This window comes from Nothoprocta perdicaria, unplaced genomic scaffold (genome assembly GCF_003342845.1).
Source record: "Nothoprocta perdicaria isolate Ctin4 unplaced genomic scaffold, notPer1 scaffold_185, whole genome shotgun sequence".
Lineage (NCBI taxonomy): Eukaryota > Metazoa > Chordata > Aves > Tinamiformes > Tinamidae > Nothoprocta > Nothoprocta perdicaria.
Genome location: NW_020455038.1, coordinates 265,965 through 292,262, shown reverse-complemented (window position 1 = coordinate 292,262; position 26,298 = coordinate 265,965). Strand labels below are relative to the sequence as shown.

Sequence of the window (26,298 nt, the reverse complement as noted above, 5' to 3'; positions counted from 1 at the left end):
CTGCATTGAACACCTGCCACCTCCTGCAAGATGCTGAAGGGCTCCCCTCACTACTGCTCACTTGGGAAGAGACCAGAAGAGTCAAACATTCCTTGATCAGATGGGCTTGAGATAGATTTGACCTTAGATGTTTGGAAGCAGAAAGGCTCAAAGTATCTGAGCTGACTAGAATAGATTATTTTGGAACATTTCGCTCTCTCCTCCAGCTCAAAGCCCCAGTAACGCAGTGTCAAAGGCCACTCTTTTTGTAGGTGCTTTCTAAAGAGTCTGCAAATTTTTAACCACTGCCTTCTAGGCACTGCTTTTCTACTTGTCTTCCAAATTCCCACGCAGAAACTCAAGACCAAGACCAGGAGACAGCACAATTTAGAGCGCACGTGAAGAGCCTGGGAAAAGCAACAGGCAAATCTAGCAGCTAGGGGAGAATTCCAAAGCCTGGGCAAAATCCCAGTATCCCAGGGCCCCTCAGGCACCTGCAACAAGTGACAGTCCCAAAGCACAACAATAAATGATATAGAATCTGCCCAAAGCTAAACAATTCAAAACCAGAAGCAGCACCCAGCCCACTGCTGAGCACCCAAATGACCAATGACGGGCGCACGAAAGGATAAACAGAGGGGTTTTCTTGGCAGTGTCTTACACAGTGCTCGGAAAGGACAGGCACACACAGTCTGTTTGCACATGCAGTGAACAAATCCTGCAGAGACACCACAGAGAATTCCTGGGCGCGCTGTGTTTTCTCAGACACGCTACAGAAATCACAACCCAGTAAGAGTGAGATTTTGCAGGTAGATGTCAGCTCACCGAAGTCTTTACCTCACCGCATGCATTTCTCACATCCCCTTAAAAACTATCAACAAGTATAAAGCAAACAAACGAACAACATCACTATGCAGACCTGCAGCATTTCATTACACTATGTGCTGAGCCTGGGCAGCTGAGCAGGCGGAGGAGAGAGCAGCCCGTTGCAGAGCTGCGCCACGCAGATGGGCCACGGGCAGATGCGGGTTACAGCTGCGCGCTCRCTCACCGCAGAGCCGCGACCTGCCTGGAGACAGAGCAAGGACAGGGCACAGTGCGGCCGGCCCGGGGCTCTGCAGGGTTGGCGTGGATCGCAGTCGGCCTGGGGCTCCGCAGGGACGGCACGGAGCGCGGCCGCGCCACAGGTTACTGGTGGTGCAGCTGCTCGGGAAGGCAGTGGTCAGGCGGGCACGGATTTATCCCTYGCTGAGGGCAAGTGTCAAGCTGTTCATTAAGAAGGCAGCTGGACTGGGACACGCAGGCCTTGCAGAGGCGTTGGCCGGGCAGGATGCCAGCCGGATACACGTGCCTCCGGAACAGTGCAACACGGAGAGTGTCCCGACACCCRCGCAAGTGGCCCAGACCATGGCAGGCACAGCTCAAAGCCCAGGGAAGGGAAGGGTCCCATGCACCAGGATTTAGGGAAAGGGAAGCCTGTGTCTGCTAAAAGAGAGCTGTGCCACTTGAACTCTGACTACAGCCAGTCCAGTTTTTTTTTTCCTTAGCTAACTCAGCAGAATATTATTCCTAAATGATTGGCAAGAAACATGAATAAAACGTTCCCATGCTCCGCACCATTACGCACACAAAGGGTTCAGATGAAAGGCCAAATATCCAAAGCTTTGCTATTTGTTAAAGATGTTCCCCGTGCAGACAAAGCAGAGCAGGAAAGACACCTGGAAAGCATTTCCCTTCCTTTCAGGAAGGGGCAGAAAATTTTGGTTTTGCAGAATTTACAAATTCCTACTAGAAGGGATCTATCTATCTTYCATTCTGCATCTCCTGAGGGGGGGAAGTAAAATGTGATCTTTGACTCTTGCAGCCTGAAAATAAGTAGCTATAGTTTAGAAAACACAGGAAGCTTCTGCTGAGCTTCTTTGCTGCCTCACACGCTGCTTTAAAGCGGACTGGGACAAGMTACCACTGCTGCAAATCCAGGTTCCCTCTTAAACAATGTTAATGTTACCCCTTCTTAACAAGTGTTACTGAGTGCTAACACTTCGCTTTCTTAGGTCTTTTATTAAAACTCTTCAGGTTTTTCTTCCTGARAGGTAAAGGTCAGAGTTCATCACTGGACATCTACATACACACATACATACAGAGAGAACGTATTCTAGGAGCTTTCTCAACCCATTTGCACTTACTAATGCAAATGTTATTTGCTATCTTATTTTCCAGTCAATCTGCAACTTTTTGTCAGCTTTCATTTTATTACCCTGATACTTATCACCTTATAATTATCACCTAATAATTGTCACCAATGTTTTCATCTTGCTCTGTCTCATTTTCTAGACACACACATCACAGATGTCTGAAAACCTGACTAGTTAAACCCTCTCACTGAAACATGAAGGGCTTAGAGCTCTTTTTGACCAGTACTAATTAGTGATAGGAGACTCCCTCTCTCCCCTCCTGACATGGATTAACACGGCTAGAAACCACATTCTCTTTTTGGAAACGTGGTCCCAAGAGCACGACAACTGTCCACATGCTTATTGACTCCTGCAGAGAACTCTGCGGTGAGGCAAAATTTCTCTCTGCTGCCCTGCTGCTGTCCGACAGGTACTGCAAGAGCTGCCCTGGTCTTTCACTCTCGTTCATGAAGGCAGGCTGCCTAGTTCTGGCGTTCCTTCTGCTGCACCAAAGGCAGTAAAAGGTAAGTGTATAACATAACTAACAGTTCTGCTGTTTCATAAGTGCAATCGGCACACGTGCTGTATGCTGCACAGAGCTCAAACACTGCGGTTAGCTTTGGCTTCTCAGTCCTCCAGCTTCAGAGACACCYGCTGAGCAGCTCTCCTCAAACCGAACCACCCGGAGGGAGCAGCAGTGGCAAACGGCCATCGGAAGGGCCGCTGGGGCCCGTCCCAGCAGAGACCTCCCGCAGCGAGGGCAGACGTGGAGCTCACGGCAGGCATGGGACTGGGCAGCATGGCCGGCGCGCGGAGCCCAGGAGCAGGACACGGGAGCGGAGCTGCCCTGGGCATCAAAAGCCACCAGAGCAACTTCCCGACCTGCCCCCGGCCCTGGCACTGCTCGCTGCACTGATTATCCCCGTCTAAGCCAAGCCCATTACGCAGCATCAACATGTACCAGCTGGATTGCCTGGTAGCTTTCACAAGGGTAGGTTACCCTGTATTAAAGACAGAATATTTATTTCAAAGGCATTGTATGAACACTGTCAGTCTGTATCTCCATTAAAACTAGACAGTTGCCACTGCAAAACAACAAACATACACTAGCAAAGACACAAGCAGCTTTACCACGAGGCAGCTACATGAACTCCTGGCCTGCCCTCAGCCTTTGCAGTGAGGGAGAAACACCCAAAAGGGCCAGTATTTTTACATGACAGCCCACATACACTGCTGTTCTACAACTTGGCAGGCTTCCTGTAGCACAGATGCAGTCAGATCACATATTTAGCCCTGACACCTTAAGTCTAGCATTAAGGAAGTAGGCCAATGAACTTGAAAAAGGAGTTTGTAGTTCTGCAATTTATTGTCTGCAGGGGAGAGCTCCTCTGGCATCTTCAGGTTCTTGAAAGAAGAATGAACTTGTAGTGTACTCCTGAGGTGCAATAAGGTCTTGCACTGATTTGGTAACAGACCGTCTAGAGTTTAGATTTACCACCTATTTTTCCCCCAAAGGTGATCATAAGAAGTAGATTTTAAGGTTGGTGTCAAATTCAGCTCAGTAAATTATACTAGGTTAACTAAATCCTTTTAGTGAAACCCAGCTCTAGTCTACTCGCATGTACAAAACCTTTTACGTGAAGATTCAGGAATTCATTACAATTTATCTTCTCTCTGGACTTTTTAATAATTATGGCAGCTGGTCTTCTGCCCCATCTCTCTTCTTAAAATTGGTTGCGAGGTGTTCGGATGAGCTGCACAGATGCAGTGGAGAGAGTCTGGTCGAGCCTGACCCTGTTCACCTGGAGGCTCTAAGGACCCATCAGCGAACCCCAGGCTGCACCAGCGGCACAGCCGGAGTAGAGAGCTGCTTCTACGCTGCCATTACCTTAGTGCAGGGGACACGAGACGAGCGGCACAGGCTGCACCAGGGATCCTCGACTCAAAGACAGACACGGAGTCTGCACAGGTCAGCACAGCCTGTGTCCARATCTGCTCTGCTTCATCGTCACGGAGGAATGACAGACAACCAAGCTGCGCCGTGCTCTCTCTCTTAACTGCGATTCAAACTTACCCTCAAGCCGGCAGACACCTGCGGGACAAGCTCACRCTGCAGCAGCCTTGAAGCCCAGGGCTGCCCGCAAGGGCAGCGGGCACTCGTACAAAACAACATTTTTGCCTTCTACACCAAATCTCTGTACAGTTGGAGGTAAAACTATTACCTCATTACAGTCACACACCAAACTCCCTTCTGGTGGAATTCACATCAGCACTACTGCAACCTTTATAACATTCGCATTATAAAAATGTCTGCAAAGGAGGCCAAGAAAAACAGCTTTCTGTTCAGAGGAAGCTCTGTGGTCAAGATGATGTCATCAGAAAGCGCCAAATTAATTTCCTGTGGTTACATCCTATAGGAAATCCAAGTAGCTCAGCTTTTCTGCTAACCCGAGTAGTCATTTGTTGTCAATAACTGTTAATTATGTACCCAGATGTGTCATAAACTGAGAACCATCACAATTAAACTTCATTTTCTGGATTTCTCCTAGTTTAACTGTTGGGATGTGCTTAGATCAAAGCCTCGGAGCGGCCACCCTGGTCAGTTCAGGTGCCTGGACAGGCCGGGTTTCTTCTCTCCGAACACTTCTGCCATTCCCTCCTTGATCCCTACCGCAAGGGCAGAGGGGAAAATGGCTGCTTGCAGAAGTCCCAGGGAGGAGGAGCAGTTACGTAGATTAAGATTCTTAGCAAGAACAGGGACCCCTAATCAACAGGGCTATAAAAAAAATGATGGGCAACAGCTTCACTGCCTAACCCAAACGGAAACGGGGAAATCGAGAGTGATTCAGGAGTTTTTCCAGCTGGTAAAATAATCATGACATTGTTTCGTGGTCCCTTCCCCAGTCACAGTCCCTTTATAACCTACCGAAAGACATTTCTCAAAGGCTTACTGATACTTAAATCATAAATCAACACTTTAGTAGATCACTCAACTATTTTTGATGAATCTTTCAAGCAGTCATTCATAAGAAACTCATTCACTCATTTTTGGAATCTCACAAAATCTTCCTTTGCATTTACACGTACTCAAACTTGCCCTGCTCCCCCTTGCTCATCTGTCAGGCAATGCACAAGCCCTCCCCCTCCCCGCTCGGACTAGAGGGGAACCCACTGGAGAGCGACTTGCACTAGAATTACGGTTCTGTCCTCAGAGTGAACTTGCAGCAGGCCCTCTTGGGTCACGCTCCTCCGGCCACAGAGCGCGCGTCTCCACACTGGCAGAGAGCCCAGCATAACACTTCGGAAGCTGACCAGTAAACAGCCAAGGCAAAGTACGTCCAGATCAAACCATTCTACACTTCACAAAACAGAGTATTTTTAGGCTTGCATGGATTCTTTTGCTCTTCACTACTTTTTAAACACAGCTTATTTTATAAAGACTGTAAATGTTTGGGGCAGAAACTTGGCTCATTACTTGCCTGGAAAAGGCACATTAAATGACATCCCCTAATACAGCTCCAAACAGTATCATCTATATCACAGGAAAAACTGGAGCTGATGACAGTCATGAATCAACTGGGAAATATGTCATATCTACACCTACTYAGCAACAGCTTCTACCTTGAGATCCCAGAGTCTATGTGAGGTAGTCAGAACGGACAGGAAGGGAAGCAGAGGCATGGAGAGGCAGAACTTGCTCAAAACAAATCAGAGGTAGGCAGAGGTCAGAATATAAGCCAAGTATCCCATCAGTCATGYGAAAATAACTGTATATACACTGATGCATACAACTTCCGCAACAGAAGGCAACTGAAAGGTTGGGAAGACAAGCCACATTGCTTCCAAAAATTCAGAGTAACAACAGGGCAGACAGACAAGGCTCCATGACATGTTCCCACTCCTAATCCAGTCTATTTATTAAGATTCCTACCTCTCTGTCTTTGAGTTTCATGGCGAGCACCAGCTGATGTCTGTGGTTTGTAAGGGCCTCCCGGTAGTTTCCTTTGGAGAAGAATGCGGAGCCCAGATTTCCATGAGCTCGGCATTCTCCCGTCTGGTCACCTGAGTTACATGCAAGCAAAATGACGGTTAGAAAACACAGGGCTTGCTGGAGATGCTCAGCAGAGAGACTGAGACATGATACCAGAGAATTAGCAGACCTTGTTAAAGCTTAGTTCATCTGCTGATCACCCACTTCTCACACAACAGGTAAGCAGTGCTGCATAAGCCTGTAGTTTGTGCATTTCACAAATTCTACGTTTGCTTCAGCAGCTTATGAAATGACACAGAAATCCCAGTATTACAGAAAGATGCTGTCCTTCACTTATGCTACTGACATACCTAATAATTCATTCCATCTGTACCAAAACAGCACTTAAGCGACTGAAATGAGAATTCTACCTAAAGACTTGGCTACGTCCAGGTCCTGCTGCATGTATCCGGTACTCTTCTCTGTATTCCCCAGGGACCAGTAAGCGCTGCTCAGTGCAGAGAACACTGATCCTCTCAGCTTCAGGCTGCAAGTGCCGATCTTCAGGGCAGCTTCTAGCACAACCACAGAGGCACCGTGATGACCTGCAGTCAGAAGTTCCTGGCCTATCACAGACACCACAACAAAGGGGCTCTTGTCCAGCTTCATCTTCTGCAGTTGTTGATAGGTTGGCTCCAGGGACTCTACAGTACAAGAAAAGAAGGCAGAGTTACTCAACTGACTAAGTTATTTACATCTATAAATCAGCCAAACACTTCATTTTTGGTAACCAGATGACACAGTAAGTTAAGAGTCAGACTCCTAGACTATGGGAGCTCAGACCTTAAATACATCCTCCAACACCCAGCACATGCATATGAGGACAGGACAGGTGACAAGGAAGCTGATGCTTTGTTTGCAGAAAGCACTTCAGGAAGACAATACAAAGATACAGAGCAATCCTCTACTGAGCTCTGGAGACTGAGCTAATGAGAAGGGGTAAATAAAACACTGGCAGCCTTTTGTAGGAAATTGAGAGCTGCCATCACCAGTGCATGAGATCACAGCCTTCTCCACTCCTTTCATGCTAGCATTTGGCTGAACATCTTCAAAGCATCTGTGCTTGTTCAGGTATCAGAGTCCACAACATATACCAAGAGAGAAGAAAAGAGTTACAGTAAAGAAGGACCTCTTCAAACAACAGCCCCACCTGCTCTCATRGACAGGTGGAGCTGCAGGAGCCCTGTGAAGCACTGAAATGGGACCTGCTGGACTAAATTGGTCTAATTAATTTATTGTTCAGATTAATGCTTGGCTGCACATTTCAGTTGGGACTTCAATATACCAGGATTCCAGGATTTGCTGTTCACCAACCAACCGTGCTGGTTTAAAATGTAATTTTTAAAATTTTCTAGGTCACTTTTCTTGATTCAATTGCATTATCGCAGCAAACTCAGTCATTTGCTCTCCATTTTCAGCATTTTTACCCTATAACCACTAAGCAAAAAAACAATGATGAGAGGATTTTAACACTTCCCTGAAGAAACAAATAGGGAGTATGTGGTGTAAGTTACAGCCTAAACAGGGTATCATTACACTAGTGCAGCACAGTGGTACAGTACATACACCCACACAGCATAAAACTAATGCTTCATAAACAAAATCAATTTAAAAATCTATCAAACCCTTCAGTGGGAGGATAACAACAGAAGAGTAGCAGAAACAAATAGCACAAGAAGGAGCAGCAGTATTGCTATTCAGCTGCAATATGACAGGGCAACAATGCCACCCAGCCTGGCTGGGGATGCTTACACAAAAGTGCCACATCCCCAGAAGAACTGGCAGCATGTTTCCCAAATCCAGAAGCAACTCAAACTTGGTTGGTGTACAACAAGAGCTGTCCTGTGAGCAGTCAGCAGCTTGTACTGAATGTGTTCAGCAGGTCTAGTGTCACTTATGAAAACTGAAAGACAGCACACACTGCGCCTACGCTCACATCCAAACCTGCTTTCTAAGCAGCAGCCACTGTGCCTCTGGGTACAAAATGAAATTACCTTCACAGGCAACTGCTATATGGAGAAGCAACCTCCAGACAAATTCATTTYAGAGGGTGGATTAAAAACACTGTAAAGAGAAAAACTGATGGGGATATTTTCTCATTTCAGTGAGCTTGGTCACCRAGCCCCACAGCCTGCAGCAGAGGATGAGAACTGCTGTGCTCCTCTTGGGAAATACCGCCAGGGCACTGCGACAGAGTGCCTGAGGAAAAACACATTAGAAACACTGCAGTGAGGCTGCCCCATTCCTCTAGCGAGAAAATCCCTGCCCCTGGAAATGGGACATCACAAAAGMAAGCCAAAATGTGGTGCAGAACTACTTCAAGCTCCATGTGATTTTAATGGTGATTCTGAATAAAAGTGAAATGCAGAACAGCCTGCTGCCAAGTCCAGCGCAGTGCACCTCTCCATCCATATTGGTATTAGACAAAATCCAAAAGACAAAGGATTTCATGGGAATGACTACACAGCATTAGCTGGATTCAGCTYCAGTATCTCTGGAGTTGGCTATTGCCATCTCATTGTTTCATCACATGACAGGAATATTACCCTCTTCTTCCTGTTATTTTGAGGTCTTTCCTCAGCACCTGCCAACTCTGCAGAAAAATAAATTCCTGGATCTTTTCCCTGCGGGTCTCCAGATCCTCTCTGGATCCTCTTTCAGAGCCTCAGCTGCAGGTCACGGTCCTTCAAGAGACGTTGTGACACTTACCTCGCATGGGAGACTTCATGGCGGCCTCGACCATGCCAACCAGAAGCTGAAGACTCTTGGGATCTTGAGCCAGGCCCGACGCAAATGCTGCCAGTGCATCTGCATGRCGGCCAAGATACTGAAGGGCTACGCCCTGCCGGAAGTATGCCTGAAAGCCAAAGAGAAGAGACATCCATTACGGAACTGATAAAAGTCACACCTATCAAACCCGCCTGAGCGGTGACCTCATGCTGGTGGCCACTGGGCTACAAAAGTACATTCTAGCTTCTTCGATTACCTTGGCCACAGTCAAGGACAACGTTTCRCTTGCTTTGTGGCTGCCCACCCAGGGCTTCTCCCCACCACAGCTCCCTCAGTCCTTGCAATACCTTTAAACTGTCCTGGAGAACAAAGATGGTAACAGCTAAGAAAAGCTTTCTCCTTAGATTCAGAAAATTACTTGTTATTATCTACTTATAACCAAATAGTTGTTGTATTGAGAACTCCATTCCTACTCTCCTAGTTCACATAGGGTACAAGGAATATTTTTTCTCATCATTTCTTGCTAATGAGTCCAACATAAATGTCGTGCTGGTAGGGCAAAATGCATCGAAGGCTCATGCTGCAGTGAAACACAAGGCAAAGCTCCAGATAGGAGCYGGTTCCTCCTCGGTCAGACGCCATCTCCCTTGCTGGGTGGGCAAAGAGCCCATCTCGCACCTGCGTCACCCCAGCACGTCGGGGCTCGCGCCCACAGCGGCACCTGGGCATCATCCTGCCTCRGGATTTGAGCCAGGATGTCCAACTCAGAATGCTGAAAATTGCTTTGCTACAGAAAAGAGATAGTGTTTGGCATACACAATACCATCAAGAGATAGTATTTTTGTATTTCATGTTTAAAATGGAACTTATGTGTCTTACTACAAATGGAAAATTAAAGAAACAATAACACATCAGCCAGAGAGCCAAGCAAAGACTTGCAGCACGGTGAAGCTACAACAGAGACGTCGTTATCCAAGAGCTCGGAGCTGGCAACAGGGATCAGGCCCCCCAGCACCCGCAGGCAAGGAGCATGTGACTCARGGTGGGAAGAGACCTTGCAGGAACGCTCTGACGGAGCTGGAGGGAAACAGGATAATCAGGGGGCTGAGCTGGAGGGCAGGTAACACAGAGCAGGGCCAGATGCGCAGGGAGCAGCACGGGGAACACAGCAACTCACAGCAGAGAGCAGGGAGAAACGAGGCCGCAGGAAAACAAACAAGGAGAGGCACCTGGAAGGCAGCAGAAGGAAAGGCAGAGACAAGCAGGGGTCTGGCCATGCTAAATACGATGGGCTGGGAAGCGCAGCGAGCAACAGCAGTTACAGCAGCCAGGTAAAAGAACAAAAATGTCATCCAAGGCATGAGCTAGACTAATGAAAAACTACTAACAAAAAACTCAATCCAACCCCACCAGAAGCACCAGTGTAAATATGCMCTTTTGCAGATTGAGCCTGGACACTCATTATTTTGAGCACATTTACCAGAGTGTTCCTTGCTGCTTCCTTTCCAAGGGAACCATTCACGGGAACAATATCCTCAAAGTAACTCTGATCTCTCACCAGCGTGTATTTCCATTCCTACATCAGCAATGACATAACACGCAGACGCACAGAGCTCCCGAACAGCCTCTGCATTTCCCTTAGCTGGGACACCAAGATCATACACAAAGCAAGTGCAGAAACATTTTCTGATTACAGCTGGCACATTGGCAAAGTGTCTCAACCAAAAGGTATCTAAAACTTGCTTGGGAACTTCTGGGTAACAGACCATCCATTTGTGGAGACTGTGTCCAGACTGACTCTGTTATAAAAAGAACTTAAATCATCAAGCAGCAACTTCCATATTCATTATTCACATTTTATCTTTGTGTCCAGTTAATATCCTTCTGATGCAAACTGCTGTAATTTTGGTTCACTCAAAGCTGCTTCTATAATGCAAATAAAGCTATCACAACAAAACACAAACATCTCTTTGTAATTCTTTAAAAGTGCTTCAGGAACATAATACTGCTTCTTCAGATCTGCTTCTAGTAATGCATTCACAGGTAAGACCTCATCATTATTTCCCTCCATCCATAATGAGAAGTTAAACCTGTGTTCACGTATATGTGCTAAACAAACAAGTGCAGAAGTCTTTCTTCCTTAAAGAGGATTAATCTGCAATTAATATCTGAAATAGTTTTTCAATAGAGTTTTCAGATATTTTCAGAATCCAATCTAGAGACACAGAGATTAAGGAAAATCAAAAATGACATGAGAAATTTACAGACATGAATATTTAATCTATTTTCTATTAGCAAGCATTGATTGTAGAACAATTTTTAATGAATTAAATGGAGGGAAAATTCTTTTCATTAACCTTTAGTTTAAATCTGTTCTTACTGAACCAAACAAGTTACTGTACTGGTAACCCAGCTCAATGTTAATTAGATTACTAGCACAATGCTTTAAATCAAAGAAAATATAGAGAATTGTCAATGCACAATGGCCACCGGCACATCACCTATACAGTAGCACCCACTTTTAAGTTCTTTTTTTCCCCAGAATTCTCACTTATTTGCCTTTTCTACTGCTCAATGGCAGAAGCACTTGACCCAGCCRTCAAGATGCCGCCGCGCTTGGAAGACACGTCTCCAGTGGCATCTTCCAGGCTGTTTCAGAAGGACAATGTGTCTGCCTGGCTCCATGCRCAAGGATGAGGCACGAATGGGCAGCAACCAGCGAGGGAATTTTGCGTTGCGYGGAGCCATGGCCAACGCCAGCACTTGCCACGGCGGGAGAACCTGTCTCCTCAAGTCACGCGCTCCTGGGTCACACTGGGCATTAGGGAACATTTTGCTTCCAATCACTGCACAAAGTCAGCACAGCCCAGAAACCTCAAACCAGGCGTACACAGGGTCTTAATGAAAAGGTAGAAGGGAGGGGGATGCTATAGGCAATGCAGACAAACTTCCCACAGTGCACAGAAAATGTGATTAGTGTTGTTGAGTTTGCATAGTTGAGGAAGGACCACGCAGTGCAATTGCGCCTTACCTCCCACCTATACATGAAGGCTGTCAAAGAAGAAACAACACATTGTTCAATGACAAGCATGGCAAAAACAAGCTTCCCTACGTCCCAGGAAGAAAAAGGACCTCATGAAGAAAACGGAGAAAAGGCAAGTAAAGGAGGCCCCTCTGCAGGGGACAGAGCCATTGCTGCCCTCCCGCTCCCTTGGGACTGARTGTGTCCGCAACGTCGGGCACACAGTCCTGCTCCCCAGAGCTCGGCAGTGGGAGATCCATTGGGAAAGGTTTCCAGCAGGAGCCTGTGTCGAGCAGCGCTGCTCCTGCATGGATACTGCTCTGTGCTGCGTGCGCGGAGCCGCCTCCCCTCCCTGCATCCATTCCTGGATTTCTCCCCTCTTGGAAACCGTTAATTTGAAGAGGGTTTTCTTTGGGCTCTGAATGCCGTTAGTCTCAACTGAAGGAAGGTCTGGGCCAGTTTTCTCCTGCAACCCCCCCGGTTCCTCACCCTGAAGCTCTCACAGAGCGCTCTCCGCACACAGCGTCTCCAGAGCCCTTTAACACGATGCATGAAGAGCTTTCCAGCGCACTTCCTCTCCAGGAGGCTTTCACGAGCTGTTCTAGCATTGGAATGAAGATACCATAACGAGGGGGAAAACTGTAAATGGGGAGAACTGCCCTTCAGAAGAAGGTGGGAAAGAAAAGGCAGGGAGCCAGGAGCGCCTGCTGAGGCAGTGAGTCCTTTCCAATCTGTCACACACACAGTCCACCAGGTTTCCGTGAACTTCACATTTTAAATCATGTTAGATCAAGATTAGAAAAGTACTCGTTTTGCAGCAAAAATGACCTCAATTTACCAGTGACTTCAGGTAACTAAAGAAACACTGATTCCTTTTAGGGAGATTAATAGCAAGAAAAGATGTGCTGCTGAAGACAGGAGAAAGGAGCAGCAGGTGTTTTCCACTCTGTGGTTCTTTTTATCCTCAAAGACTGAAACCATTTCATTCATTTTTCAAATCACTGCACCATACTTTCTAGGAACACAAACACTGCAGTGCTAGACCAAACCTCACACACTTATTCCTGTTTCTTTATTAGAAAGGAGGCAGCATCACGTGCCATCCAGCCCCAAAGCTGCAGGTCTGCCCTGTGGAGAAAGGACAGCAATCCGATCATTTGGAAATCCTTGATATTTGCTCTGCCTTGTGCAAACAACCTGGATGGACAAGGGCTCACAAGTGGAGACTGCAGAGGCACCTTATCCAGTAACAGCGTTCGGGGACTGCAGGCACATGGCCACCTCCGTGCTGCCCTGGAGACCCTGGCATTGCTAAGTGCCCCCTGGGATCTGAACACACAGAAACATACATTAACACACACAAAGTCCATCAAGTATTGGAACTGCAATATACACACGACATCTCCTCGTCAGCTGATCTACAATAGGATATGGTGCTTTGCTTTCACAGTTACACAGTCAGTAAGGAAAATCAGGAAGACATTCTTTATATTACAAAGTTGAAATGTTCTTTTCTTCCTTTATCTCCCACTAGCGAAGCAGGTTCCAAGCAAGCAGATCACTGCACTAATCCAGGAAAGCTTCAACATTTGTAGATGCTCCCCTGAGCATCTTTCATATTTCAGCATGAAAACTATCCATTCTYTACATTACAGGAATATAAAAACAAATCCAAATAATTCTCACCATACACATCTTTCTGGCACATATATAATTATATAAGGATAATCTGGGCTGAAATTCTGCATCAGACAAATCTTTCCCAGTGGGGATTATTTACTCCTCTCCTTATCCTAGCACAATCAAATATATGCTCCCCTATTCTTAAAGGTTCAAGCAGTATCACACAGCCTTCCAGGCACAAGCTGCTGAACTCCTAGCGTGGTCTGTCTATGGATGTTCCCACTTCCAGTCTCGGAAGGGGGAAAGTGAGGGCAGGGATATAACAGCTTTACTGAAGAGCTGACTTAGGAGGTTGCCGATCCCTGTGCAGGAGAGGCYGTTAGCGGGTAACGCTCGTACCTGTGCTCACTGCTCCACGTGCAGAATGTATTTGGCACTTGCGACTTCGAAGACACGCAGAAAGCGGTCCCACAACAGAGGCTGTTCTAATCCAAGATGAAGTTGTCTCATTCCCAACACAGGACCCATCCCTGAGGTCACAGTCCTCACCACAATTTTTCACACATCCCCTTTTACCGTCTTCCTTCTCAGTGCGCTTTGACATCTTCACCTCTCGGTCCAGCATGAGCACCATTCCCARCAGTTTCTCCTTCTTTTCAGTTTCCTTCGGACATTTTGTATGAAAATATTTCTTAAACAAGAATAAATTTTCCAAATTGGCAAAGGCAAAGCTGCATCCTCTAACACAGGTCTCAGCCACTGCCTTTATTTTGTCAACCTTAATAAATGTGCAACTACCAAATTACAGTATCGGTCTATTAAAAGCCCCAAATACACTCAAATGATTTAAAATGGCTGAATGCTAATTAAGAAGGAAATCTAATCCAAAATGACAACACTTTTAGCTGTCGGTTACAATGCTGACTACAGCTAAATTGCGTCTACTAGACACTGAGGAAGAAAGCAGATCCGGCAGATGCACGTTTAAACCAGCAGCTGTAATGTAAAAACACCCCTCCGCTGTGCTGATGCATTGCTGCATCAGTATCCCACTGTTTACAGCTTCATGATAATTTCTCCTAGCATGATATACTCTGAAGTGATGGTAAGTGTATGAGAATGACAGATATAATCTCCAGAGCACTGCAAAGTCTTTCAAATACAATCTACAGCTATGATGCAACAAAATGCTAAGAAATGCAATGCAAGTATCAAGCTTATACTGTTCTGCACCAGTGCAGGTTACGCAACACATGTCACATTCTCAGGGCAGGAATACAGTTCTTAGAGCTCCTTCTTACCCTCAGCTGGGATTTAGAAAAATCGTATTAACAAGAAAACAGGAAGGACGACCCTGCTGGCGAGCTGCTCCAGGTCTGCAGAGGAGGCCCTTGGCTTGCAAGGCCAAGTATAGCTGGAGCAATCGACGACACATTCAGCTGCCCGGCCCCGCATCCGCAGGACGCCGTGTTACAGGTACCCGCGGGGCGGCAGGGCCCTTACGGAGCGGGAACACCAAGAGGCACCGCAGCTCCCCGAGCCGAGCACTAGGTTGAACCTCTCCTCTCCCACTGTAACTGCTTCACAGCCAAATTTGAGAGAAAAACACAGGACAAATCTCTGCTGTGGGATTTCAGGAATGCAGGAGAGGGAGGAATGCGCAGTAATTCAGAACACATGCCGCACACACACGAGCCCTGCGAGCTGCGCTCCCRCTTCCCGAGCCGCGCGGCTGCCACCCGTGCCGGGCACTAACCTGCCCCAAGGACRAGCAGCGACCCAACAAGCGCACTGGCTCCTCTGCAGGCTCCCCCTGCTTCCAACCTCTTACACAAACCGCACCGCTTGAAAACACAAATATTCTCCACATCCTACTTAACCCACAAACAGGATTTGGGAGCAAAATATCTTAAAAAAAAAAAAAAAAAAAAAAAATCTAAGGTGCATTTAATTATTCCTAGGAAGCTTTCAGAGCAGGAAACTGGCAGAGACAGCCTTCCCACCCGAGTTAAATGTAGTCATCAGTGATGATGCTGACCTTTGTTTAATTTGGTTAGCAGTAAAGTCAACAGCAGAGCTTTTCTCCTAGATCATACTGTTCTTTTCCCCCGCCTGCTCCAGACCACTCCAGGAATGAGCTGCGGTTTCAACCCTTGTCTCTGGTGCACATCTTCCACATCTCAGCTGCATCTTCCTAACTTCGGCAGCTAAAACTATTAAGCCTTATTTAATAAGAAGAGTTAGCCAGGAGCGGAAAAAATATTCTAGGCAACTAACAACCCATCTGCTGATCCAAACTACCACACAAGGAAAGATCAACTGACTCGTCGTTTTAAAGGCTAAGACACACAGAAATGAGTAAGCATCTCTGGGAATCCTCAACCCTAAAATCTCTTAACTCCGCACRGATGATTAAATGGCACTGATGGTTTTGTCAGCATCAACGCATCTGTACTCCACTGCTTTGCTTTGCCTGAGCTACAATACTCCTCAGTTAAGCAACATCTAAGACACTTTGCCTTCACTGCAAACTGCAGAAGGTGCAAACATAGCCTGGTGTGGAAGAGCAGAAAAGGYACCACTAGCCCAATTCCACTGTGGTGATCAAGATACCCAGCACCTACCTGCTGCCTTTGGTGTTACCCTCCTACACTTTCTGCTCTCGCTCAAGTTCTACTTCCCTGCAACACTGGGCTCAAGTTGGCATCCACACAAGAGCTCTGTCAAATTTCCTGGTCGACACCAGCAGCCTTGCTCTATCAAGAGTTATTTTAGTTACACAGCATGAATGGCTAGAGCTGATGAGTACTTTTAATTTAAACCACTGGACTATATTTTCAATCATCAGCATCATTCCAACTTCATTCACCCAAATCAAACTTACAGCACCACTAATTCCAGCTGGAGAATTTTATAAACATACAAGCATGCGGGTAAAAGAAAGTCCAAGTTACTAATTTTGCCAGTGAAACAAATCCACAAACATAGCAATTTTAATTGAAAAACACTCAGAAATGCTCTACCCACCTGCTCTGTTTTGGACAGTAACGTGTGTCTTGGTTGGCTTTTTCAAGGGACACCAACTCTTCCAACATCCACTTCCACTGAAGCGGCCAGAAGCTTCTCAACACTCTCCAGAAGTGTGGTGCTTGCACAGTATTTTAAAACCCCCACAAAAGAAAAGCCTGAKGGCAGCCGCAATACCGGTGGCCATGCAGGACCGGTTCCCACCCAGCAAATCCAGGGTCATCAGGAAACACACCCAGCTGCCCACACTATGCAAGGCCAGACAAATGGGATTACCAAACTCAAGGCAGTCACAGCAACTCGCACACCAGCAGCCTGGGGGGGGGTGTCACGTTTCTCTGCCTTTTTAGCTACTTCTTCTGTGAACCCTGAGCGTGCTCACTTCTTTAACGGCCTCAACAGCAGTCTTCTTCCAAAAGGAAAGGAAAGCCCTCCTTGTTTACCAACTGCTTAGTTGTATTACCAGATATTTGAGGACTTTAACCATTCAGAGAGGCATCTCACCAAGTCAAGCACTGAATCCTGCCAGATTTCAGATGACTAAAATCTGGTAGCAGTTAAGTCATTGAAAAGAATGGATAATCTGACAAATTCAGCTGTGATAACAAGATCAGTGACTTTGCACGACAGGAAACCTCAGAGAAAGGACTTCCCATTACAAAGGATTTTCTTTCAATTTGTTTTTCAACATTACAAAGGAGGTAACTAAGGTTCCTTCAAATCATGGCTGCTCACCTGGACTGCAGAGGGAAAAACTACYTCAATAACAAAGATTTCAGACGCAAAGAAAATGAAACACACATGTTTAATGCAGTCCCACAACAGAAATCTTACACTGGCCATAAAGCTGCTGTTGTGGATTTTTTTTGACTTCATATAATGTTTTTTTTTTTCAAAGCAACAGGCAAGGAAAATAGTTCTCTTTCTCTAGCAGCTCTCTGGTTTTCTCTGACTCTCCAGGGTGATTTTTAGTGTGAGGATGCTTGTTTCTCTGCTCAGTCATTCTCATATCATGTTATGAGAAACCCCAGAAGAAGATGCACCCAAGGCCATATTTTCACTGTTGTTGCTGGTATATTATGASAGAATACAGACAAAAGGAGCAAACACCGGTAGAAGACGAAGATAAGGACCACCGTATCTTTGTGGAACTGGCTGAAGCAGGACAGTAGAACCAAAACAGAGCCTACTGAGTCAAAATGAAGCCATCTATGGAAGTGCCTTCCGGGAAGACGACCACCAGGGGGTCTCAAGAAGACCACCAGAGACCACCAAAGGGACAAAGGGCGCATGCGTGTGAGGGTGGGGTATATTGTAATTAGTTCCAAGAAATGGAATGAATATGTATGATCATTTCCTAGAATTTAATGCATATGTAGATAATAGAGAAATAAAAGTTTTAGCAAGCACCCCCTAGGGCATGCACGATAGGTGGAGCTATCCCCCGTGCATCCAGCGCTGCAATAAAGTGAATGCCTGCTTCTTAATACTACATTGGTGTTTAGAAGTTTATTCCCGGTTTTCGGTGACAATCAGACACCTGAACTCCGAATGAAGAGACAAGGCAGTTAAGTGGTAAATTTTGGCAGCAAGAAGCCAAACTGATTAACTTCCACTGTATAGAGAAAAGAGTGGAAGATAAAGATTCTGCAGGAAACGCCCAGAAACAGCAAAGCATTAAACATAAGCTTAAAAAAATTTATTAAGCCCCATCTTAGACAACTTATACCTGTCTCAACTCAGGAAAAGAGCTGATTCTGCTCTTGTTTTAGTACCTGCAGTCAGATATGCATTATCTAGCAAGCAGGGAAAGGGGCTAAAGGAGCACTCCACACGATCACAGAACACTCCATAGAGATACTGTTCTCGGGGAGTACAGTTCTCCAAGGAAGCTCAGCCAAGCCTCCTTTCTCTCCTCTCTTACACAACCAGGTAGCTGTCTTAAAGCCAACCCACSAGTCACAGCACTTTGGTTTCAGTTCTGTGCTCAAAGCAGCAGCCCGTGGCACGGGAAGCAGTACAGGCAGCAGGCAAAGGAAGAGCCCCATGGGAAGGAGTCAGGTACCAAGCCTCAACACCAGGCAGCTGAGAGAGCCTCCCAACAGAGCTCTGAAAGCTACAGCTCGGAGAAAGCTTTTGTCCTACTCAGTCTATTAAGCACTAGTGAAAACAATCACTTCTAAATGACAATTAGCAACTGCATTAACACCACCTGCTCAAGAACCCAACTAGGGTAAGTGAGTATCTGGGACGCTAAAACTGCCATGATTGGTTTCTTAAGCAACACGGGGATTTGCTCTTATCTGGCATTTACAGGCTGTCATCTGTAAAAGTGTGATGCTCAACCAAGGCAAGCCGAGGGSCATGTTAAGGCAGCCCAGGTACCTCTCAGTGGAATGGGAAGGGGCAAGGAAGCCCGAGGCCCTGCACCACCAACGCAGCTTGTTTCCAAACTCAAACTTCTGTTTCCCGTTATTTTGGAGCTGAGGTTGTTCAAGATGACAAGGTTTGGCTTCCACAAAAGTAACTGATGAAATCAGTGCAACTTTGTGAACACATATGTAGACTATAATAGCAGATTTTTCTAAAGTAATTCAGCCTTTTTCACAGGTCAGGCAGTGAGACAGGCAGGAACAACAGGAAGCCTGTTTTTACAAATTGGTATGATTACACCAAACTGCTAGAAAACATAAGATGGATTAATTGGGTCATGGAAATATGGCTAGAATGATTTTTTGTCAATGGTAATACCCTTTGGCAGGGCACATGCTACCTTTCTTTCATTCTTTTCAAAACAGCATTCTGCTGTAAAGGAAAATCCTGAGTATATTCTATTAAAGAAATTGTGTTACTTAAAAAGTTCCAGTTAGAAAAGGCAATAGAAGATAAAGCTCATTCCAGCTGTCTTTCAGGTTGCGCCATTTCAGGCAGCTGCTAAGGCTGCTCTTTCAATAACCTCCTGGCTTTGTTTGGAGCAGTCATAACTTACCACATCTCAATCACAACCCGTTATCATCTCTGCATCCGCAATGAATTTTCTCACCACTGCCAAGTGCAAAAGCAGCACAGCAGTTCTCCATGGCTTTGCACTTTACCTCCATCTATGCCAAAATGATATGGCTGAGAATTAGCTGTGTGGACACATTATCCCAGCAGAAGCTCGSCTTACCTTTCAACAGCATCACCAAGTGAGGCCCCATCACCTGGCAAATGGTTATCTGTCAACCATTTATAAGCTTTTCTTTGACAAGTAAAAGATGATCTAAGTTGGCTAATAAGAAAAAGAAGGCGAGTAATTACATGTGCTACCATTAGCTATGACTTCAAAACCGCAACAGTATGGCTAAAATCAACACTGGGAAACATTCTTTTTCCCTGAGCATCCTATCTGGACAACAAAACCAGAGGCTGAAGAAGAGGATCTAGCCCAGCATTTCTGTCCCCTACACAAGCACTGAGGTCCACAAAGCTCCTTTTGCTGTCTTCTTTTTTTTTTTTTTTTTCCAGCCTCCGGCTGAATTCCATTTTCTGAACAGTCACTGAAGGCACACAGGGGAGTTTGGGGTCATTCAGAATAGTAAAGAAGCTGGCAAATGTACTTCTCATTTTCACCTGGACATTTCTGCTGAGGGCTGCTGGCAGAGAGCTGCAGATGGAGGTTGCAGCCACTACAAGAGTAGAAAGAATTGACAGAAACCCTCTGAGATTTCATGAAAGAGGCCACAGTTATAACATTAAAAAAATAAGACAGTTGGGTCTCTTATCTTACCCTTGTAGTTCATTCAGAGGACTCAAAATCTCATCCCTGCAAAGGAAAGCGAACTTTGCCAATGACAGCATAAAAGGCACTTCAAATGCCAAAAAAACCTGAGCTGTTCTAACATTTTACATCAGCCTTTCTAGCATTTAACACAGGTGGTCTTCACAACATACATCAGACATATTCCACTGAAACAACAGCTCTGCATACAACCAAACATTTGCAGGGACACAGAGTGCTCTTCCTGCAGCCCTTTCTGCTCAACAAGACCTGGGTCCATCCCCAGCCTGCATCTGCACCGCTGCATCTTAAAAACTGCCTGGAGCTTGAGCTACCCACCACAGAGAAGAGGCAGGTGAAGACACCACAACCACAACAGCTCCGAGAGCCACCAAAACAGAAGAATGAGATGAAAGGTGCAGTACTGATGGCGCAAGGTAACAGGCACTCAGAGAACATTCACTTGTAGGTGGCTGTGGTGTCCCATCAGGATGGACCTGGTCCAGACACCTTGCAGAAGCATCGTGCATTCAGGAAGGATATGATAGAGAAGCCTGGCTAATATCCACTGCAAAGCACAAGCTCCTGCCTTTGGCTCACAATCCCTCCCCCATCTGTGCTCACTCAGTGCTGCCTTCCAAAAAAGGACAAAGCTGATGAAGGGAGAAAGCACAGGAATCAAATTTACAAAAGTATTAAATTTACAAATCTTTCTGGATAAGGTGAACGTGGGAAAAAAATCTTCAAGAGGGGCCAGACCATTACTCTTGCAAGGCAAGGAAGAGAAATACCAACCCTGCCTTTCCCTGTAATGACCTGCCTCCTTTATCACAGATCTCTGAAGCACCAAGTAATTTAGTTGTTGCTATGGGAACCACTAGTTTCTATTGAACAGCCCTGAAAGGGTCAAGAGATACCACCAAACTAATCTTTTGTAAATCATTTCCTTGCTAAACATCTGCTTCGTTTTAGTTGCCCTGCCACTTCTCTGTTTTGTTACTGGAAGAGCATTTGGACCAGCTCCAGAGAAGGTGCCATATGGGGGACACAACAAAGACAGCTGCTCGCACGCTCCGCACCGTGAAACACGTCCTGCCGAGGAGCCCCGAGTGGCTGCTGCTGGCTTTCAAGCTGAGCTGCTGAGGGGCTACAGTCCACACACGCTCAGCGCTGACCTGAGGAGCGCGAACCAACACCCCGAGTTAGTTATTACTGCGACCCCCACAAGTTTCCCATCACTGGTTACAAAAGCTAAGGCACAAATAACCCACCCAACCGTCCCCCTTGACACAGTGCTCACAAGTAAAAGGAGCTGGTCACATTTGGACCCTGACGCAGGCAAGTACCAGGTAAGAGCACAGTTCCCCTGTACAGCACGTAAGGAGGCTGCCCCGCACACATCCAGGGGCCCAGGACTATGAAATTTGGAAAAAGAAAGCCTAACATCTCCTTCCCCAGGCCAGAGTCACGGCCAGGGGAGAGCAAACACCAGGGTCCTGAAGCTGTACAGCAACAGGATCATGTGAAGCCTTCTCTCCTAACGGGTTCAGGAATTGTCCCTATGAAACCTGTACCACTTAGTTTTCAGTACTGATGATTCCACTTGACATTCATTAACTAAACACTATGTGGTAAAGCAATCAAGGCCAACTATGCAAACTGCCCTCACTTCAACTACATGAAGAGAAGGGCTGCAGTGCTCTCAACACAGTAGAAATCAGGCAAGCCCTCAAGAGCAAGGCACATATAATCTGCAGATACCTGGTGAGCAGAGCTCCTGAAGATAAATCATTTATGAAACACTTTTTGCTAGTCTTTATCTCCTATGCTTTTGACCTCCATTTCGGCATTTCCACAGGAGATTTTCTGAAATACAGTGTGTTGTGGTGTCAATGTAGCATTCTTATTGGACAAATGCAGCCATGGTGAAAACTAAAATTTATCTCCAGGGAAGGAACAATTTATTATTTATTAATAATAAATACAGTTTGCTGGGGAAATCTCCAGACAATGGGGATGGCCTCTTCATTTAATGTGAACCACAAAATTTTGAATAATCTTGGGGCAAAAGGCTTAAGAGAGCTGACAACATGAAAATCCCTTCCAAACAATACCAAGAAAAAGCAGTAGAACAAAGAGCAAGGAGAGAAATCGCGACACTGTCTGCTGCTCGTCAGCAGCCTGCAGCTCCATCGATGCGCTGGGATGTGAACAGGCAGCTTGATAAATAATTGAAGACAAAATAATGAAACCTCAGAACGTCAAAGACACAATATAGTTTTGTAGGTTTCATCACGAAGCCTTTAAATTCTCAAATAAGACATGCTGAATAATTTATCCCTGCAATCAACTCTGGGTCAGCAGCTGTTCACTCAAAGCTGGTGATAATCCAGCACTCTTCAAGAAGCTTGAGGGGTCTGAACTGCTTAACGTGTGGGATCCAAAGCAAGCAGGGGATGAAAGCCTGCCCGTTACCCATGCAGAGGACAGGCTCGGAGCAGAGTGCTTGGACCCACAGGGGTGGCCCCGCCGGTTCTGCGCCTGCTGCAGCATCGCAGTGCCGGGGATGCTCCTCAGCAGGCAGGGGCAGGGAGTGACCCCAGGCCAGAGGCTGGCGCCTCCCAGCCTGTCGCCCGACCCGTGCTCACCCGGCTACAACCCAACAGGCTCACACTAGTCCCCAGCACCCCACGAGCTGCRCTGGTCAAGGCACAGGACAGAGAAATGTCCAGCAAGAGCCCGCCCAGCCCTCGACATCAACCACCGGACCGGCACACATCTGGGCTGCCTCAGAGAGGTCCTCTTCTTCCCACTGGAAATCCTGTCTGAGCACATTTTAGTGCATTTTGTTGCTTTTTTTTTTTTTTTTTTAAATATTTCAGTGTCTGTAAACAGACATGGCAAAAGATCAACACTATCCCATGCTCACTCTCTCAGCAATGTAGGCAGAAATGAAAGTTGTGCCCAAAAGGATGAGCACAAAACGTCTCAGAAGTCACGGAAAAAAAAACCCTTCCCTTCAACAGCGTAAGAGGGGAAGAGGTCATTGCCATTCTATCTGTGTTTTCTTACACTAATTCGGCATTTCCATTTCCTTCCTGGCTGGCAGCCTGGCACAGACCACCGAAGCGCTGCTGCGCTGCAGACTAAGCTGCGAGGGCTGCAGGAGCAGTTTCAGGAAGCAGGAAATGCACAGGCACATACTGGCAAATTGCTTTAAGTAAAAATGAACGTGCAACTGTTACTGGAAAATACAAGAGCCATCTTAGCCTTGGCACAAGTGTTTCTACAAGCCATGACGTGCTTGCAACTTTGTTTGAGAGAGAGCTCTTGCCAAAAGCTCCTCTGTTCAGCACACACAGTATGTTTRGTTGGCCTATAAAGAACTAAAACAATAAAAATGTCCCGTGTGTCTGATTTGTGCCTACACACACAGTTCCAGTGCTGATAGACCCTGTACTGCTTCATGGGCACTTCTGGAATGGGACTCTCAGGTTAAACCTGTGTGTGAGCTAAGGAGCCCGCTACAATACGAGCAACCTCCAACACTCCAGCGCTGCAGACCCCGGCAAGGAGCAGTGCAGATGAACGCTGCAGTTACCAACTGCTAAGCGGGCAAGCTGGGATGGAAAGTCCTGGGGCATCCAGAGGTGGAGTGGGCACCAAGGTTGGGAGCAGGTGGGAGCCAGCGCCCCCCATGCACAGCGCTCCCACTGCGGCCAGCGCCGAGCGCAGGTAATGGAGCCGCTCGCGCGGCTAGAAGCTGCGCGGGAACAGCAGAGCTCCCGTCCCAGCCCTCATGCTGCTGCAGGGCCCTGGCTAGTGACAGCAGACCCGGTGCCTCTGCACTGTGCCCTYACGCCCTTTGGCCACGCCATCCCTATGCCTCTTCCAGTGATCTAAACAGAAGACACTTGCCAAGATCATCATCCTCACCTTTCACGCAGCTCGTGGCAGCAACCCTTGCCCTCTGCATCTTTCACCAGTGCCACTCTTGAACATAACTAGGTGCAAGTTGCTTATTCTCATCATTTTGAGGGGAGTCTGGAGAGGCTTTGGCCTAGAACCTAGGGCACAGAATCTCAACTGCACTTTCTGGAGTGGAAAACTGCAGCAGCAATTTTTCGACAGACTCATCTCCTATAGTCGGAGCTCCCAGTCCCTGACATTACAGGCTTAAGGGCTTTTTTTTTTATTTTTTAAGTAGCATTCTAAATTCATCTTTCCCACTTTCTGGTTCATTATCTTAACTGATTTGCGGTATCCAATAGGTATAGAGGACTGATGGCCTGAATAAGACAACTGAAATTACAATTCTGTACTAAACACAAAAGATCTGCAATGAAAGAAAATAATAAGAACAGTATAGTTTGCTATCTTCATTAAGCCACACACATAAGAAAGTACAAAATGGTATTTAAAAAAAAAGAAATTTCATAGCAGCATGTTCTGGCAATTGTCAAGACAGAGTTTAATACCTTCACCTTAAATAATTCATTTTAATATGAGATTTGAAATATTCATTAAGATCACTTTTAAATAAAATGTACTTTAGGCCCAGCTCTTCTCAGAAATAGTCAAATGGATCTGAAACATGACGAGGCAGAAGGGAGGGAGCCCCGAGCTCAGCGCGCGCGGGCACCGGGAGCCGTTCTGCACCTTCCGCGCCGAGCGGCTCTACCGGGCCAAGACAGGCCCTGCCCTGGCAGTCGCAGACACCGCCGCCACACTGGGCAGCAAGGGGACAGCACCAGCACCTCAGGCAAGCAACAAAGCCTAAAACACAGAAAAGGCCACTAGAAAAATCTGCTTTCCAGCTGTTAGTGCTGGATCTCACGTGGACTAGTTAGTAGCTTCGAGTACCTTGGCCAAGGTACTTCTCTCTATACTACAGCTGAGCAGATCTGTAAAGAGCTTCATCCAACTCCGAAAACCAAGACAAGGGAACTTCTAAGGGAACTTTTTAAGTGCTAAAGGAGAAGAAAAGAGGCGGTCATCAGGGTTCACATCATGAAGTAGGAGAGTTCTGCAGAACTATATTCTTCACTTAACTAGACATTAAATATGCAAAAGCTAAACTCTTAACTGAAAAATAAAGCAATTAGGAAATGTGTTGGGGTGATGGGAGAACATGTCRCTTCCACTGCAGCACTGCAGAGGTTATTTTGAACTTACTACTTTTACTGGATTCAGCTGTAAGTAATTAAATTTAGTCATAGAAGTCTGATCTATAAATGGAAGCTACAAAAGCAGTTACCCTAGCTTCCATTAAACCAGGAAGTAATGGCAGCTCTGCCTGATGTAAATTTAAAGGAACATTGTTTATACTGTATGAGAAATCATGGTAACTCAATCCCCTTGCAGAGATTTGCTTTCAAAATTACAATTTTCAGTGAATGGAGTCACAGGTTATAAATTTCAGCTGTGTTCTTCCAGTTTAACAGCCTCTTGGGCAAAAGAGACAACCATATCATACATTGAAAGAGACTCTTCCGGCTGTTGTTAGGTTGTTAAAAATCAGATGAAGGAAAGCTAAATTAAACTTTAAAGAGATTGGGCATTATGGCTTTTTCCAAAATACATTTTCATTTGGAAGCTTTAGCTCCTGCAAGAACCCAAGCCATGCAAATGCAGAGAAACAAGAGCTGGACTATCTCAGCCCAGATGTTGAGCGCACGAGTGTTCACGCAACCGCCAGCACCATGGTCCAGTTATCAGGAACGTGGGGAAGGGCAGGGCCAGAAGACCTCAAGGAAACCAAATTCACAGCCAAGGTAGTAGGAACACAGCATCCTGCTCCTACCTGATGATGCGAGGAAGAAAAGAGAAATAAAAACAGGTGTCTGATAAACATGCCTACCCCCAGACTCAGTGTGCTGCAAAGGCACCACTGTGTCACAGCCAGAGCAGGCAGCACAGCCAGTTACGATTACCTGACATTTTCCATTACATA

The 26,298-nt window shown here is 46.2% G+C and overlaps 1 protein-coding gene across 1 annotated transcript in view; it reads right to left on the bottom strand.

Moving 5' to 3' along the window:
- Positions 1–26,298, bottom strand: part of TTC28 (tetratricopeptide repeat domain 28) — a 152,783-nt gene that overhangs the window by 52,584 nt on the left and 73,901 nt on the right. The window contains exons 4-6 of the mRNA XM_026036701.1: positions 8,893–9,040; positions 6,555–6,827; positions 6,085–6,215 (exon numbers count right to left, since the gene is read on the bottom strand). Coding sequence (XP_025892486.1) covers positions 6,085–6,215; positions 6,555–6,827; positions 8,893–9,040 — 552 coding nt within the window. The remainder of the gene's footprint in view (positions 1–6,084; positions 6,216–6,554; positions 6,828–8,892; positions 9,041–26,298) is intronic.